This window comes from Cervus canadensis, chromosome 15, assembly GCF_019320065.1.
Source record: "Cervus canadensis isolate Bull #8, Minnesota chromosome 15, ASM1932006v1, whole genome shotgun sequence".
NCBI classification, from domain to species: domain Eukaryota; kingdom Metazoa; phylum Chordata; class Mammalia; order Artiodactyla; family Cervidae; genus Cervus; species Cervus canadensis.
In genome coordinates this window covers 64773805-64792106 of record NC_057400.1, presented here as the reverse complement: position 1 = coordinate 64792106, position 18302 = coordinate 64773805, and the positions used below count along the sequence as shown (strand labels likewise).

Here is an 18302-nt window from a genome sequence, read left to right as displayed (position 1 = left end):
GAAAAGTGAAAGTGAAGTCGCTCAGTCCTGTCCGACTCTTCACAACCCCATGGACTGCAGCCCACCAGGCACCTCCACCCATGGAATTTTCCAGGCAAGAGTACTGGAGTGGGGTGCCATTGCCTTCTCCACCTTTATGGATGGGAGATTTCAAACAGGTTTGCTTAGACCAAGAAGTTTAAATCAAGTTTTTTGAACATAATAAAAAGTATACAGTAATATATTATACTGAATTTCACTATTTTTTAAATTTTATTAAGTTAAATAGATCCCAGCTATGTAGAATATAAAAAAGGCTTTAACTTTAAAAGTACAAGAATGGAGCAGCTTCATTTACAGTGGCTAAAACTGAAATAACCCAAATATCCTTCAATAGAAGTGATAAATCAAACTGCAACAATTCATACAATGGAATACTACTCAGCAGTATAAAGGAATAAACTACTGAACAAGCAACAACATGGATGAAACCGTTGGAAATTAGACTGAGCTAAAGAAGCTAGACAAAGAAGCACGTGCTATATGCTTCTATTTTATGAAGCTCTAGAAAACACAAAACTAATGACAAAAACAATCAAAACAGTTGTCAACGGGTCAGGGTCAAAGACTGCCTGAGACGGGGGCATGAGGGAACTTTCTAAGGTGATATAAATGCTTTCTGTCTTGACAGGGGTAATGCTTACAGGGGTGTATCCGTTTGTCAAGAGACTACAGTTTATGTTACTACCAGAATCTGAAATATTAAATCCATTAAGTAGCTCCTATAGATCTTTTTTTTTCATTTTATGACTTTTGATATTTTTAAACTAATATTTACAAAATGTATATAATCATAAGCTAACTTGAAAACGACTTTTGAATTTTTTAGAAGACAAAACTAGAGTGATAATAAAATTTTAATGTCAGTTTAAAAATATACATATATACATAAAATGTGGCAATTCTAAATCAAACACTTTCCTTACCTAATAAACTAGCTGATGGTTTAAAAAGTGTACAGTTTAGGTATGTCCATTTTAATGTAAGTACATTTTACCTTTCCACGTCCCCCAAATCCCACAGTGTAGAAGTGGATGGAACTCTGAAGGAAACAGGGATAGCAGAATTTGATCACTGTTAAAGCTGGGTGATGGGTATGGCTTTATGAATACTATCCTGTTTACTTTCTATGTATTTGACATTTTCCAAGAAAAAAGGTTTAAAACTACTTATCAGTAAAATGGTATGGACCTAACAGAAGCAGAAGATACTAAGAAGAGGTAGCAAGAATACACAGATGAACTCTACAAGAAAGATCTTAATGACTCAGATAACCATGATGGTGTGATCACTGACCTATAGCCAGATATCCTGGAGTGCGAAGTGAAATGGGCCTTAAGGAAGCAGCACTATGAACAAAGCTAGTGGAGGTGATGGAATTCCAGCTGAGCCATTTCAAGCCCTAAACGATGATGCTGTTAAAGTGCAATACTCAAAAGGCCAGCAAATTTGGAAATCTCAGCAGTGGCCATAGGACTGGAAAATGTCAGTTTTCATTCCAATCCCAAAGAAAGGTAATGCCAAAGAATGTTCAGACTACTGCACAACCGCACTCATCTCACACACTAGCAAAGTAATGCTCAAAATTCTCCAAGCAAGGCTTCAACAGTGCGTGAATTGAGAACTTCCAGATGTTCAAGCTGGATTTAGAAAAGGCAGAGGAACCAAAGAGCAAACTGCCAACATCTGGTGGATCATAGAAAAAGCAAGAGAGTTCCAGAAAAACATCTACTTCTGCTTCATTGATTATGCTAAAGCCTTTGACTGTGTGGATCACAACAAACTGTGGAAACTTCTTCAAGAGATGGGAATTCCAGACCACCTGACCTGCCCCCTGAGAAATCTGTATGCAGGTCAAGAAGCAACAGTTTTAGAACTGGACATGGAACAACAGACTGGTTCCGAATTGGGAAAGGAGTACATCAAGGCTGTATATTGTCACCTTGCTTATTTAACTTATATGCAGAGCACATCATGAGACACGCTGGACTGGAGGAAGCACAAGCTGGAACCAAGATTGCCAGGAGAAATATCAATAACCTCAGATATGCAGATGACACCACCCTTATGGCAGAAAGTGAAGAGGAACTAAAGAGCCTCTCGATGAAAGTGAAAGAAGAGAGTGAAAAAGCTGGCTTAAAACTCAACATTCAAAAAACGAAGATCATGGCATCCCATCCCATCACTTCATGGCAAATAGATGGAGAAACAATGGAAACAGTGACAGACTTTATTTTCTTGGGCTCCAAAACCACTGTAGATGGTGACTGCAGCCATGAAATTAAAAGACGCTTGCTGCTTGGAAGAAAAGCTATGACAAACCTAGACAGCATATTAAAAAGCAGAGACATTACTTTGCCAACAAAGGACCATATAGTCAAAGCTATGGTTTTTCTAGTAATCATATACGGATATGAGAGTAGGACCATAAAGAAAGCTGAGCACCGACAAGTTGATACTTTTGAACCATGACGTTGGAAAAGACTCTTGAGAGTCCCTTGGACGGCAAGGAGATCCAACCAGTCCATCCTAAAGGAAATCAGTCCTGAATATTCATTGCAAGGACTGACCCTGAAGCTCCAATACTTCGGCCACCTGATGCAAAGAGTCGACTCATTAGAAAAGACTGATGCTGGGAAAGATTGAAGGTGAGAGGAGAAGGGGATGACAGAGGATGGGATGGTTGGATGGCATCACTGACTCGATGGACATGAGTTTGAGTAAGCTCGGGAGTTGGTGATGGACAGGGAAGCCTGCATGCTGCAGTCCATGGGGTCGCAAAGAGTCGGACACGACTGAGAGACTGAACTGAATCAGTGAAACACACAATCATTGCTATGAACAGTATATCAGTATAAACATACATATATACTGTGAAAACATACCCCTCAACGAGCTTTCACTGTATGCAGAAGACTTTTATAAAAATCCGTGGAGGTCCCCTGTGTCTGTGTGCACTTTATGTGGAGAATCTGAAACGGAGCTCGTCATTTTCCCCAGCTCTGCTCACCCCAGCCCCCAGTATGCCGCCCATCTAATAGGCCATCCGACTGGATATGATATTATCGTTTCAGTTACTACCAACCCTCAAATTAATTCTTCCCTCATCCCTCAAATATTTATTTCTAACAATTACTGGTGCAGATGGAGAAATCAGAGCCGCTGTAGACACTAGAGAAAACAGATCTCAACTTTTGTCTTTTTTCTTGCTAGTCTGAGGATGATGTTCTAGAAGTTAATGAGATAGCAAAGATTTGTTTTTATACCTTGATTTTATAAATCTCATATTCAACTTCTTTTAACACCACTTTCTTATTTCTCAGCTATATAAAGAGACAAAAATTTTGAAAATAATAAACTCTGAAGTAAAAGTCAACAGACAGTTTTTCTATATGGACTTATGAAGCTCAATCATATATGAGTCACTAAACATGTCTTATTAGTTTTCTAAATTTTGCCTAAGAAAGGCAAATGTCTGAAAAATCAGAAGCACCACACAGAGGCAAAGAAAGATCTACTAGGCTCAGTCAGAGCTATTTAAAGGTATATAATACCCTCCTAGGTCATAAGAGAATTATAAGTGCGCCTGGATAAAGAATCTTCTTGACAGAACCTAAAAAGTAGACTTAAGTATTGTTCTAGAAGTTGTCTGCAGTCAACTTAAACAGTGAAATTAGCTAAAATTAAAAGTCCAAGATAAATGCACTTTATAACCTCCTCCTATAAATATTTCTACCTACCATTTATTTTTATATGCCCTTGCTAAATTTCAGTGAAGAATTTCACAAGATGTTAAATAACACAAACTCAAAGTAAAAGAAATGCCCAATGCCAGCATTTGAGTTTATTCATTCATTCAAAAAACTTAATGTGTGCTTGTGAGTCACATATGCTCTTCTAGGTGCTAGAAAGATATGTAATAATTCTATGTAATAATGAACAAAACAAAGTTCATGCCCTCAGAGAGCTTACATTCTAATAAGAGGAGACAGGTTTACAAGAAGGGCTGAGGATATTAAATGCCATGGAGGAGAATCAGTAGGAAAAGCGCATGCAGATTGCTATTTAATATAGCAGTCAGAAAAGCTTCACTGTTCTAGTGATATCTGAGCAAATCTGGTGAATGCGAAGGTCCAGAATTCCAGGCAGAGAAAATGAAAAGCGCAAAGGTCCCACACCAGAGCCCACTTGCCAACTGCAGAAGCAGAGAGAGTGTGGCCCCAGCACTGGGTTAGGGTGGGAGCCAAGGGACGCAGGAAGGAGGCGGGCACAGAGGGATCCAGGCCTTTCAAGGCCATTTTCAGGGTCTGGGCATCTCCTGTGAGAGCCGTGGGAAGCCACTGCGGGACTGGGAGCTGAAATGGTCCTATTTAACATTTTTTAGAAGATTACTAACTATGTGAGGAGAACAGAGAGTAGAGAAACAAAGGTCGAAGCAGGAAGACCAGTTCAATCTAGACCACAATGTGCTCAGAGGAATATTTTAACTTCTTTGTGTACAGGCTGTGTTTCATTATGCAACCAATGTGAGTGTTAGTTGCTCAGTCGTGTCCGACTCTCTGCAACCCCATGGACTGTAGCCCGCCAGGCTTCTCTGTCCCTGAGATTCTCCAGGCAAGAACACTGGAGTGGGTTGCCGTTCCCTTCTCCAGAGATGCAACCCAATATCTCTAACTAAAACAGCAATCAACTGAATGGCTATCCTGGTTGCCAATGCCTTGGAGAGGTAGAGTTTTTGAGGGAAATGCAAGAGTCATAATACTTTTGAGGCTCTAGTCTGATCTGTTAGCTAGTGGTTCCTTTGGCTCCGTTAGTCTAATAGGTAAATATGCTCCAAAACTGCATTTCCCCCAAATAATCCTTTTCAAAAATATTCTATCCCAAATATCAGAAAGTAAATATTTTCACATGCATGCAGGATACAGAAGTTTCTCATATTATTTCACAACAGCAGTAGTCAAAACCCATGTAATGAATATTTCTGAAAGATGATAAAGCCAAATAAAAATATACTGCAAACCATAATTCATCTCTACTCTCAGACTTCTGTTCCGTAACCTATGAAATCATGAAGACGGGCTCTCAATCACTCTCCTATCTCCCATTTCCTTAAATTCAGCAAACACTGTGCCTAACAGCTGCCTCATTGAAACCCTGTGGTTAGTAATGTCAGTTATAAAAAGCCAGGAAAACCACCACACTCCGCACACCTTTCAGGACTTTCAGCCATGCTCAAGTGTTATTAATTGGTTTAAAAGGGTGTCAGAAACGCATGCTTTCCTCCACACTTTGGTGATTTCATCCTTTGCTCAGAGCACTCTGATAAATTAAATCATCCTGGCTGTGTCAGGAATCGCAGCTGGTGTTGTCACAGGACTGCTCTTTGAGGATGAACAAGCAGTACAAAAAAAGATACTAAATCCTACTCTTCAAAAATCTCGTTTTCGGCATCTTGTATGATGTTACCAGGCAGGATTTTAAAGTAAACATAAATGTTACAATTCACTTTGGTTTTGCGGAAACCTAAGTCCACTTGCCAAAAAAAAAAAAAAAAAAAATCTGATGGCTTCTTTTCTTTCCAAATAGCAGGCAGCTTTTACAGTAGGGAAGGGAACTGGGGTGGGGGGTGGGGAGAAGCTATTAAAATGGACAATCCCGCCTTTCCCTTACCGGTGGAGCCTTAATGGAGGGGAACCAGGCAGGAACGGAGGGACTGTTAGAGCTACAGATACTGAAAGGGACTTCATCACCCTCACTGAATAGTGCGGAGAATCTGCCTCATTACCTCCCACTAACAAGTAAGGAGATTCCCCTCTCTGGGGGCAGGCCTTGCTATACCAACATCCACTACAGACTTGATCTCAACCACCCCCTCTCTCCTTTTCCCTTTCCTTCAATCACAAACTCCTATTTCATTTTTGGTTTGTTTCATTTTTATTAAACGGAAGACGTTCTTGCAAACTGCCTGAAAACCATTCCCAGGATAAGAAGAGATAGAAATAAATAATAAAATAGATCAAGATTTTTCTCTAGAGCCAAATTTAAATATACAGGCGGAGCCAGATGATGAAAAGGGGTGTGTGGGTGTCTATCGCAAAATTTTTCAGTCTCCAGGAGAGAAAACGTTACAGAAGGCTAAAGAGATGTGAGAACCGTGTGTGTGTGTGTGTGTGTGTGTGTGTGTGTGTGTAAATCATCCCCAGGCTAAAAGGATTTGAGAACCGTGTGTGTGTGTGTGTGTGTGTGTAAATCATCCCCAGGCTAAAAGGATTTGAGAACCGTGTGTGTGTGTGTGTGTGTGTGTGTACACAATCATCCCCAGGGCAGAGGGAAAATTCACGAAGGGAGGAGAAGAAAAGGATCAATCGAGGCAGTCTCTCAATCCCACCCCTCCCGACCCCTCCCCACCCCACTGCAGTACTCTGCGCTTACCAGAAAGCTCATCACCCAAAGGGCAGATTCTCGAAACCAAAGCAAAGCCCCAGTCCTGGGCAGGCAGGCTGTGGAGGTGGGGGTGGGTAGAGACAAACGATGGAAAACCATCTGGCTAGGGATTGCGCGAGGCGGCCAGCGAAATCAGGAGTCGCCGGCGGAGATGGGAAGGCAGGGCCGGGCTCCCGGGACCTACCTGGAGCGGCGACTGTAGAGGATGCCCCGGGCACCTCCGGCCTCTCTTCCTCGGCTTCCTCCCGCTGCCGCTGCTGCTGCTGCTGGATGAGGCTGAGGTCGGAGCGGCTGAGCTCGGCTCTGGCGGCCGCGGGGACCAGCCTCGCCTTCAGCAGCACCGCGGCCAGGCCGAGGAGCAGGGTGCAAGGGACGCGCCGGCTGAGCCTCGCCATGGCCGAGAGCCAGAGGGCCGCGGCGGCATATTGCGGAGCTGCGGGCGGCGGCGGGCGCCAGGGCTGCGGGCTCCGGCTGCGCCCGCCCGCTCGCGCCCCCTCGCGCAGTCTGCCTCGCACTCGCTCAGCAGAAGGAGGCCGCGGAGGCGGAGGGGACGCCGCGCGAGGAGGAGGGGGAAGTTAGCATCCTCGCGCACGTGATGCGAGAGGCGGGACGAACCCGGCGCCAGGGACCGCGTCTCCGCGGTCAGCCCGGGGCTGGGCTGCTCCGAGGGCGCGCACCGGCGGGGTGGTGGGGCGCCGGGCGACTGGTGGCCTCCGAGGGTAAACGGAAAAGGAGAGCCTTTCAGGGGGCTGGCAGACCAGGTCCTCCAGCCCCTACCGAGACACAGAAATTCTGCAGAAAGTGGAATAAAATACCCTCCACCTGACCGCAAAGTAGAAGAGCAGGTAATATTAGCATATTGATCACCCTCCTACAACACGCAAGGCCGCACCAACGAATGCAAAAGCCAGATCTCTTAACCATATGGGCTTTGGGGTACCGCGGCCATCATTGGTTAGCTCGAAATTAAACTACAGTTCTCCAGATTTTGATTAAACTTCCTTTTTCTAACCAAGTAGAATTTTCTTTCTGTATCATATAATGTCCTTAATTACATTCTGTCTAATTATAGTCTACAGTTTTCATTTGCTCAAAAAATATTTTTCTAAATGCCTACGAGATGCTTACCGCGTGCGTTCCAATATTTTGATCAGGATTTGAATAAGCAAGATAGAATCCCTGCATTCTAGGAGCTCACTACCTGTTAGGGCAGAGGAACATAAAAGCAAATTATAATCCAAGGTGATGAAGAAACACTACAACACGCAGAAATTACATCAAATTGGAAGAAATTAACAATGTAGTATATGGAAGGGGGCTATGAAACACTAGGAGAGGTGGAGTTGAAAGATTACGAGTTCCACACATAGGTGGGTGCAACCAGGTCATCTAAAAAGTGGAATTGTGTGTGTGTGTGTGCACATACACCTAGAGGTAACAGTGCAGTGTGCTTGGAAAATTGTGAACAATGATTGTCATAGAGTGAGTGTTTTAGATCGAAAAGGACAATGGAGATCAGGTCATTAAAAAAAAAAAAAAAACAGCAAACACTTCTATAGTACATAGTGTGGAGGCACTGTTCAAGCACTTTATACACATTAACTCCTGTTACATTAACCTTAAAGAAGACTGAGCACCCGTGAATTGATGCTTTCGAACTGTGGCACTGGTGAAGACTCTTGAGAGTCCTTTGGACAGCAAGGAGATTAAACCAGTCAATCCTAAAGGAAATCAACCATGGATTCACTGGAAGGACTGATGCTGAAGTTGAAGCTCCAATACTTTGGCCACCTGATGCAGAGTCGACTCATTGGAAAGACTGATGCTGGGGAAAATTGAGGGCAAGTGGGGAAAGTGGCAACAGAGGATGAGATGGCTGAATGGCTATCACTAACTCAACGGACCTGCGTTTGAACAAACTGGGATAGTGAAGCCTGGCATGTGCAGTTCATGGGGTCAGAGAGTCAGACACGACTTAGTGACTGAACAACATTAACCTTGGATGTTACATAAGGAAACTGAAATTTACACTGCAAGTGATTATGAAATAGTGAACGAAATTAATCAGGGAAGGGACTTGCGGCCGGTCTGTTTCAAAGGATCACTATGCTATCAGTATGGAAGATGGATTTTTGAGGGGTACATCGGCGTAGAGGAAGCCAGTGTAGTGGTGTTTGCGAAAGCCAGTGAAAAAATACCAAAGGCTAGTGAGAGTGGAAAAGAGAGGAAAGGTGTAGAAAAAGAATGGGAGATTCAGTATGTAGGGCTAGAATCAGCACACATGGTTGACTGGTATGGAGAAGTGAGGAGAAAGGTATGTGCAGTATGATTCAAATTGCCAAACTGAGATTTTGGCTGCTTAAGACATTTTCAAATTAGCTGGTACTACTGACTACAGAATCAGTGATAAGCCATGGCCTGGTCAGCTGTAGTCTCTGTATTTGGAGTACCTCTGAGACATCTCATCATACAATGTAAATACTTGCATAATGTAAATACGACATCACTTCCTTTACCCTCATTCTAGATTCAGCTGATCTGGCTGAGTGGACGGTCCCTTTCCACACTCACCACTCTTTTGTGTTCCTCCCAATTTTCCCAACATGCTGGGAAAGAACAAATTTCTCACTCATGTAAAATTATTCTTTGGTCAAAGATATGAAACTAGTTCCATAAAAAAATAATAGGCATTCTACACACGTTATCGCATATTCTTAGAGCAGTTCTACAAATTAGCTCTCATTTTCCTTTTCTTTTCGAAAAGACTGATGCTGGGAAGGATTGAGGGCAAGGAGAGAAGGGGGTGACCAAGGATTAGATGGTTGGATGGCATCACTGACTTGATGGACTCAAATTTGAGCAAACTCCAGGAAATAGTGGAGGACAGAGCAGCCTGGCATGCTGCAGTCCATGAGGTTGCAGAGTCGGACATAACTTAGTGATGAACAACAGCATCCTGTTTCATAAATGGAAACACTGAAGATCAGAGCAGCAACTGTCTTGCCCAAGGCTATGCTAATATGTGCCTTTACCTTTCTGCACTGTTTGAAACCTGAAATGAGCTTACATTGTTTCTTGGTGATTTTTAGACAAAAATAAACTGGATGGCCTACATAATTTTTGGAAGAGAAATGCCAAAATGAGGGCCCTCACACTAAATACCACTATTCCATCATGGTTTTGCCTCACCTGTATGAGCAGGAGCTACTGGGGGGTGAGGTGAGGCTTGAATGCAGTCTTTAATTAGTTTCATCAAGCTGTTTGTGTTGTATTTTCTTCCAATTTACCTCTCCTCTTGGAGAGAAAAAAGGAGAAAATGGAAATGGCTCAAGAATCCTGACTAGCAGATCAGAAGGAAAGGAATGTTGCCAGAATTTTCTGTCATCCTGCCTTATGATGGCCAAGTCATCTTTAATATATTAGAAACTGACCTTCCAGAGGCAAAGTTGCTGATTTCACAGCCACCAATGGAGGAGGATGGGTGTGATACCCTTCAGTACTATAGACTATTTAAAAAACAAGAATAATCAAGATGGTTTTTAAATGACTTTTAAATGCTCCATTACGCATAGTGTATGCTTTATTTTTGTGCAATATACAAAAGCCATATTATTTGATGCAATCAGTGCTAATAGTTGAATCAAAAAAGTAGGTCAAGAGACAAAAATCAATATATTTTAAACACATTTTAAAATAAGCAGATATATATTCACTTACCAACCTTTGGATGTAGGGTCAATCTTTTTTTTTTTAACCAAACCCCAAGGGTTTGAAGTAGTAAACCACAATTACAATGCATGCCTATTATTTGAAGTTTTCAGTTAAGTGGAAGTTCTTAAAAACTCTTGTCAAGCAATTTGAATGCCAAATCTATTTGTAATTTCTCTCCAATTTTACAATTTCCTGACCCACTTTTTTTTCATAGAAAAATATACTTCATTTAAATTTATATTTCATCCATTCCTCATAACACACAGAACTGCCAAAAAAACAACTGTGTGAAGAAACATAACTGACTTTTGGCATAGATACAGGCCAACTGATGGGGACAAAACCAAGTAGATGTGGATGAAGGGGTGTCCTGCTAACTGCATGTACTTTACCTGTCAGCCAGTGTGTTTTACAAAGCAATGGAAGATGCTAGTTAGTCTAGGAAATTACTTTCAATTCTTAAGCCATGATACTGTTCACGTTTATGGTGTTATTCAGTCACTAAGTCATGTCTGACTCTGCGACCCCATAGACTGCAGCACACCAGGCTCCTCTGTCTTCCTCTCTTTTGGAGTTTGCTCATATTCATGTTCATTGAGTCAGGGATGCTATCCAACCATCTCTTTTGCCAGCCCCTTCTCCCTCTGCCTTCAATCTTTCCTATCATCAGGGTCTTTTCCAGAGTTGGCTCTTTGCATCAGGTGGCCAAAGTATTGGAGCGTCAGCAACAGTCCTTACAATGAATATTCAGGGTCCATAGCCTTTAGGATTGACTGGTTTAATCTCCTTGCAGTCCAAGGGACTCTCAAGAGTCTTCTCCAGTACAATTCAAAAGCATCACTTCTCCAGTGCTCAGCCTTCCGATGGTCCAACTCTCACATATAATGTAATCACTAATGTTAGAACTTTGTTTTTATAAATATACTGCAGGAGCTATCAGAAAGCAGAGAATAATACCATACATATACTATATAATGATTCTTCCCTGATTAAGATCTCCTGGTACTTCACTATTGCTCTTAGCAAAACATCCAAAATCCCCAACAAACTGACAAAGCCCTTTACAATATATCCTTTGACTATGCAGGCTCATCTTTTGACATTTCCTATATAAATACAGAGATGGGGGTTCTGGGGAGGAGAGAAGGGAAGAGAAGGGTATATTTTATTCCCTTGAGCTAGAACTGAATTATTCGGATTGCAGATACTGATTTCCTCTGCCTGGACCTCTACTCCCTCATGTCTTTAACTGACAAGCCCCCACAGACACTGAAGTTAGCTTGTATGTTACTTTCTTGAGGCTACTTTGCCTGATAGCCTTAGCTCTGATTAGGAACCCCTGCTATGAACTTTCACCACACCTCTTATTTCCCCTTAGGACTCTTATTACATAAAGCAGATATTTTCTTGCCTGTATCCTCACTCGTGTAGGTTCCACAAAGACCAGGGCCATCGTGTTCACAGCTGTATCTCCAGTCCCTGCCACAAGGCCCAACACCGATTGTTTGGTAACTTGGCTGATTGAAACAACAAGTCAAAATTTTTCTTGCTTGAGCATCATATGTTTATTACAGCAAGTTGGTAGGCAGGTAGATAGATTTCAATTTTTTATGAGTTTTTATTGGAATATAGTTACTTTACAATGTTGTGTTGGTTTCCGCTGTACTGTAAAGTGAATCAGCCACATGTTTACATTTACCCCTCTGTTTTAGGATTTCCTTCCCATTACGTCACCACAGAGCATGGCGTAGATTTCTCTAAGCTACACAGTAGGTTCTCATTAGTTACCTATGTTAGACACAGTATCAGTAGTGTATGTATGTCAACCTCCACCTCCCAACTAACACTCCTAAGAATTGGGACTTTTAAAGAGATGTGACTTTTAAAGAGGTCATCCTTTTAGTGCATTGTTGCTGGCTCCTGTGATTAAAAAAACAACATCATAGACGGAAAACAGAACATCCATGCACAAAAGTGGCACCACATGCTCAAGTTTATTGAACAGACACAAGTTACATACTGGAAACTAGTAAGAAGAACACTGTACCAGTTTTCACTAACTCAAATCAAGTTAGCAAATCATACATTTTAGAACACACCCATTTTATGCCTCACCCAATGTGGGTGATCACAAGAGAGCTAAAGAAAGAAAATGACTTTCTATGTTACCTAGGTAGGAAATTAATTGATATACATAACTTCCAAGTAACTTTAAGATACTGCAAAGTGTTTCAAAACTAGCAGGGAATAGTTCATGTTCAGCCTGAAATAAAGTGTAGAATGAATAAAGGGTAGAAGGACCTTTTAGGGGCAAATAACTTCATTCATATATCCATCTCAGAATCCCTCCTTCCTGCTAACAAAAATACTAATAAATTCTTTTAGATTAGGTTTACTAAATTAGACTTTGAAATATCTAGGTTTGGTTATATTGTTATATTGCACTTGAGAAGAATGACAGCAAAAAAAAAGTCAAAGATTCAGTACCTCTGCCAAGAAATTCATTATGTATGAGAAATTACAATGAAATACAAGCATATATGCATGCTACATGTTCATACGTTCATTGTCCAAACTAGCCTACCAACAAGTTAAAAAAAATACTCTCTACAACACTGAGCATTACATCATTTCATTTGCTATTTTTGATCTTATATTCAATTTTCAAATTTTGTATTTTTCTTATTAACCAAACTATCACATATATAAGCTATCCAAGAGCACTAACACAGTGATACTGAGATAAGCAACAGTTGTACACAAATATTCCAAGAATGGCTTATTCTTTGCAAGCTCAACACTACATTCTATAACACAGGAACATCTATCAATTTACAGACTGTATGCCTTATAAAAAACCCGCTGATTATACACTATACTTTTGCCACATAAATCTCTCTTAGGGTTATGATTCACTATCAGAAATCTTTCACATCCTCTTAAAGAAGTCAGTATAGCCTCTAACACTTGAATTTTCTCTTTATATAAAGTATTAATGAGAATTTACTATGAATAATTAGTTTCAAAACAGAACTGTGGCACTAGTATTTTGATTAACTGTTTTACATTAAGAACTTAATCAGAATTACAATAATCACTAATTACAACAGAAAGCTAAAGGAAAGAAAAGGAAAGAGCATCCCTCACACAAATGTTTCTCAAAATATTAAGTCTGAAATAAATGCCTACATAAGAAATCAACAGCATAATCAATTTCTTACCAGTATCAAATGTTTTATGATATTCCCAACTCCAACGATATGTGATTTCTTAAACTGAATCAGATTATAAGAATTTTACAGTCAAAACAGCTTTCAGTTCTCAATAAAGCACAAATACAGCAGTGTTTATTTTTTGACATTTTAACCAAAACATTCATGTTACTTTAATCCCGACATTTTGCCAAATATTTTCTTCAAAGACTAGGTTTTTAGTCTTCGAAGACTAGACTACCATATTTTGTAGAGATAAAATTTTCTTTTGTTTTTTTTTAAGGAAAATACTATTGCTTTAAACTACAGTTCATAAGAGCAACTTAAAACAACATGTTAATTTTCATGACAAGACCCTTCAGTCTCCTCCAATCTAATGCTCTCCCTACTGCACAATCTTGGCTCCTTCTTCAATCTCTCATAAAAGATTATATCTTGAGAGAAGGGCCATAAAAGGAACAGATTGTGCAAAAGCAAATAGTAACATTTAACTTTTTGAAAGAGTGACTTTCTATCTAACAGATATTTTCAGGAATGACTGGTATTAGATGGGAAAACAGGTGAGGTAAACTCTGCTCTAGACCAACTTAGCAACTGTCTGGTGGCAAGCCCTATGATAAAAATTTTTTTACTTAAAAAACTTTAAATTTATTGGTAACAAAAATACTTATTGTATATGACTACCTACAATCTTTTAAGCTACTAGTAAAATCTATATTACAAAACCAATTAGTTTTGAAAATCACTAAAGCTAAATATAGGGTCTTGTCAATGTTCTAACTTGTGCAACTCACCTACATATGCCTCTATTTTATGAATGTATTCTAGTTTAGCCACTTGTGTAAGGAGTTATAACACAAGCCGTGGCAAGAAAATTTCAATTATTTTTAAAACATGGAAAAATATTCAATTATCTAAGGGAAATATTTATCATCGCCTAATGAAGGCAGTAGTTAAAAAGCTATTGAACTCTCAATTTCTAATGCACACCATGATGTAATTACACAAAAATAGGTATAATTAACAGTTATCCCCAAGCCTGGAGGAACTGTGAATAATTCACATAATCTTCTAGAAGATTCATCACCCTACAGACTTAAAAAACTATAACTTGCCCACCTGTACAGCTTTTATTTAAAAATCCTAGAAAAGTAGTTTATATTAATAAGACTAAGAAAATTTTAAAAGGTTTCCAATAACTTGAATTGCCTATAAAATAACCTCTAAGAAGTTATGATGATAGCTGAGACTGGTTTTACATGTCATACCTGGTTTCAACTGAGGTAATATCCATGTGAGTAGCATCATGCTATTGCTAGAAGTAAACCAGTGAGCTACCTTAAGAATTTCAATTCCATGCATTTCTCGTGGGATTCAGAGATTGAGTGCACGTTCTTATAAATTGTAAAGTTTTCTCATTGATCTTGACACATTCTCAATAACAATTTTGAAAATATAAGGAAAAATACATATATAGGAGGAAAATAAATTAATCCCAACTAAAAACTCTTGCTCTAATCTAAGAACAAACTATCAATAAGCAACTCTGTCAAAGAACTACATAGCCTTTTAATTTAAATGGTTTTTTTTTTTTTTTTGGTATTGTCTATAGCCAGACTAATGCAATAGAATATACTTTGGAAACGATTTCCAAATCCATATAGCTTCAAGCATCATGATGTTTAGCAGAAATTAAACAATTACACAAAAGAGGCAATTTTGATTATAAAACTAATTTTTAGTATAAGTTGACTTAAAGGATTTGAAATATAACTTATGTGTGTATTAGTTGCTCAGTCAAGTCCAACTCTTTGCAACACCATGGACCATAGCCTGCCAGGCTCCTCTATCCATGGAATTTTCCAGGCAAGAGAACTCCAATACTGGAGTGGGTTGCCATGCCCTTATCCAGGTAGTCTTCTTGACCCAGGGATGGAACCCACATCTCCTGCATTGCAGGTAGATTCTTTACTGCTGAGTTACCAGGAAAAACTAATCTTTTAGTATAAGGTGACTTAAAGAATTTGAAATAGAATTTAAACTTATACAAAATAAAATGTCATCAAATGGACTGTGGATAAAAATATAAATAAAAGTTTAATAGCATGTACTCAATTTTCACATTAAAACAAAAATCTGTACCTTTGCAGTTACAAGAAAGAGTTTTGATGGGATCATGCTTTTTTCTTTTTTTAAAGTCCTACCATATAGGTAATATTAAAATCCAAGTTTATACAGCTATGAAGTTAGCTTGAAAACTCAAGTGTAGTGTAACGTGTATTAATATTATGTATCTGCACAAAAGATGTGGATCCTAAGGTCCAAATTTGGATTGCTTTAAAACAACAAAAACGATGACAAACAAAATCCAACATACAAAATCAGAAACAGTAATTGTAGGAGGTACTATTTTAGATAAAGTGGTAATTCAGGTGCTATCTTATGTACATTGAAGAAGACCTATCACTTGAAATGTTATTATTTAAATACCTAAAAACACAAGTCAGTAGGTGTATTAAATGTATGTCTGAAATTAATTATAATGAAAAGGATGATAAATATTGTTCTCACTTTGTGGTTAATACCAATGGGCACCATCAGCAGTACAGTCTTGGAATTTTATTCCTCAGGAAGGAAATTAAAATCTAAATTGAAGTTGGAACTTCTAATGGATCAGGATGTAGCGTGACTTAAAAATTACAGTTAAGTTTCTGAGTTTCCTTCACCATTTTCATGAGGCTGAAGCTGTTCCCTTTCTTGCTCTTCTTGAGGTGGCCGTACACGCTTAAAAAAGCCCATCTGTCAGTTGAAAGAAAAAAACTAGCATCACTGCTACATCAATGAAGAATACAGAAAGTATTCTGAGTGACCATATATGACCAAGAAAATTTAAAATGGTACTTAGTTCAACTTTTCTTCCTTCAAATGATAAGGAGTGCTCATCATATATCATCATTAAAGATCCAATTCCTCTGTCCCTCCCTTTTTTCTTCCCTCCCTTCCTCTTTTCTTCTGCTTCCCCTCCCTCCCTCTCTTCCTAAGTCCATCACTTACCCTGTACATTACAAAAACTAAAACAGCCAGTAACAACAATCCTGCTAGAACTGCTAAAATGATCACCCACACAGGTACAGGCATGGGTGCTGGCTGAATGCCCCAGGTGACATTAGTGGTAACCTGTTGGGGAGAAAAAATTTCTTGAGTCTTAAAAATAGTTCACTGAGTTATTCAACAAATATCTGAATATATACTATATTTTAAGTTAATGTTACTGACATTATTTTCTAGTATGTTATGTAGTATAGTTATCACTACACATCTGGCATGAATAGCATATACACACGTGAAACTCTCAACTTCAGGTTAACTTCTGACTGTCTCTGAAATGCTTTTTAAAATAATCTGACCACCCACTTTATGATGCATTGGTTTCATTTTAATCCTCCAATTAAAGATCTATAAAATGCCCTCACTTACCACAGTTAATTTCCAACTTTCTAACTTTGCAGGGAGAGATTCCCCAAATTTTCCCACATGAAATTCAGTATATGCTAAGTATATTACAATAAGATGCTAAAGTAAAAGGTCTACCTTTAATAATTCTGGGATGAGGGAGTAAAATAGTATTAAACTAGGATATAATCCATTCAAATAACTCAATTACTTTAAATTATGAAAACAGTTAATTGCTAATATTTAAAATAAAAAACAACTACAGTATTTAACTGAATGCACTTAATTTCATTTCCCCAAATCAATGACTTACCAATGTGGAGTTGAAGATGTCCTCAATTGGAAGGTTTTTATAAGGAAACTCTATGACATTAAATGAAGCAGACGATTTCAAAGAATATGAATGATTCTGGTTTTCCTTCTATATGGGAATAACAATAAGATGATTTTCTAGATGTCAGGCCTTTTTTATTTCTTTGAAAAAGTGGGTAAATTTGCTGAATGCCGCCTCTGCCCACTTACATTCATAAAGGTCTCGGTCCACAGTAGAGACCTTACATACAGGATTGCGCTCTTTCCTCTGTCCAGTCGCCCCACCTGGCAGACAATCTTCAAGCATTCAGCAATTCCACAACCCTGCCACAAAAATTACTTACTTAAAAGCAAAGATCATTCTATCATCTCTCCAACATATGAAAGTTAGACATTTGACTGGTTTTATATGAAAGCTAGAGATCTAGATTCTTTTGCTTTAAAGCAATAATGTTTAAAATGAGCAAGCTAACAGCTGAACCTATGGATGTTTCTTGTTATGAAGGGATTGCTTTTACTGTGATTTGTTATGGAAGGACAAACTTTATAATATTAAAATATTTACTTTTATAACTAGAACTTAACATTCTTTAGGCAAACCCAGAGCATGGTGATTTTAGTAAGACATGAAAATCAGATCACATTATGCCTGTGGAAAAGAAAGAGAAACAGAGTGAATCTTTAATAGTTATTCCACGTCAGACCTGTAGAAATCAAGTGGCATGTTGATGGTCTTTGCCACATTCGGTGTTTTTAATGGTACCTTAAAGGCAGACAGAAGTAACAAATATTCAGCACCTTCTATGTGCTGGTCAACCTGCATTAGACATAAACTGTATGTCAAATGCATACACCTCACAACAGTGCTATCCAGTAAGTGACACCTCCAGTTGATGACTAGAAACAGAAGCAAACTCTTCTGGCCTGATAAAAGGCATCTATGAAAAGCCCACAGCTAACACCATGCTTACTGGTGAAAGAACGGATGCTTTTCCCGTAAGATTAGGAACTGAACGACCATGTCCATTCATGATACTTCTACTCTACACTGTTCAGAAGGTTCTCACCAGTGCAATTAAGCAAGAAAAAAAATTAAAGGTATCCAGATCAGAAAGAAAAAAGTAAAACTAT

The 18302-nt window shown here is 39.1% G+C and overlaps 2 protein-coding genes across 4 annotated transcripts in view; both read right to left on the bottom strand.

The window, feature by feature from the left end:
- Nucleotides 1-7036, bottom strand: part of FAM171B (family with sequence similarity 171 member B) — a 74999-nt gene extending 67963 nt beyond the window's left edge. Inside the window, exon 1 of one of the 2 annotated variants that reach the window (XM_043488239.1) lies at nucleotides 6668-7036. In XM_043488239.1, the coding sequence (XP_043344174.1) occupies nucleotides 6668-6878 (211 nt within the window). In that variant the 5' untranslated portion in view covers nucleotides 6879-7036. Of the gene's footprint in view, nucleotides 1-6471; nucleotides 6494-6667 lie in introns of those variants that run through there. The other variant, XM_043488240.1, reaches the window with a different exon arrangement.
- Nucleotides 7037-12169: 5133 nt separating this feature from the next.
- The window catches only part of ITGAV (integrin subunit alpha V), a 101940-nt gene continuing 95807 nt past the window's right edge, over nucleotides 12170-18302 (bottom strand). For both annotated transcript variants that reach the window (XM_043488237.1, XM_043488238.1), the window contains exons 27-30: nucleotides 17382-17495; nucleotides 17173-17280; nucleotides 16461-16583; nucleotides 12170-16205 (exon numbers count right to left, since the gene is read on the bottom strand). In XM_043488237.1, the coding sequence (XP_043344172.1) occupies nucleotides 16110-16205; nucleotides 16461-16583; nucleotides 17173-17280; nucleotides 17382-17495 (441 nt within the window). In that variant the 3' untranslated portion in view covers nucleotides 12170-16109. The remainder of the gene's footprint in view (nucleotides 16206-16460; nucleotides 16584-17172; nucleotides 17281-17381; nucleotides 17496-18302) is intronic.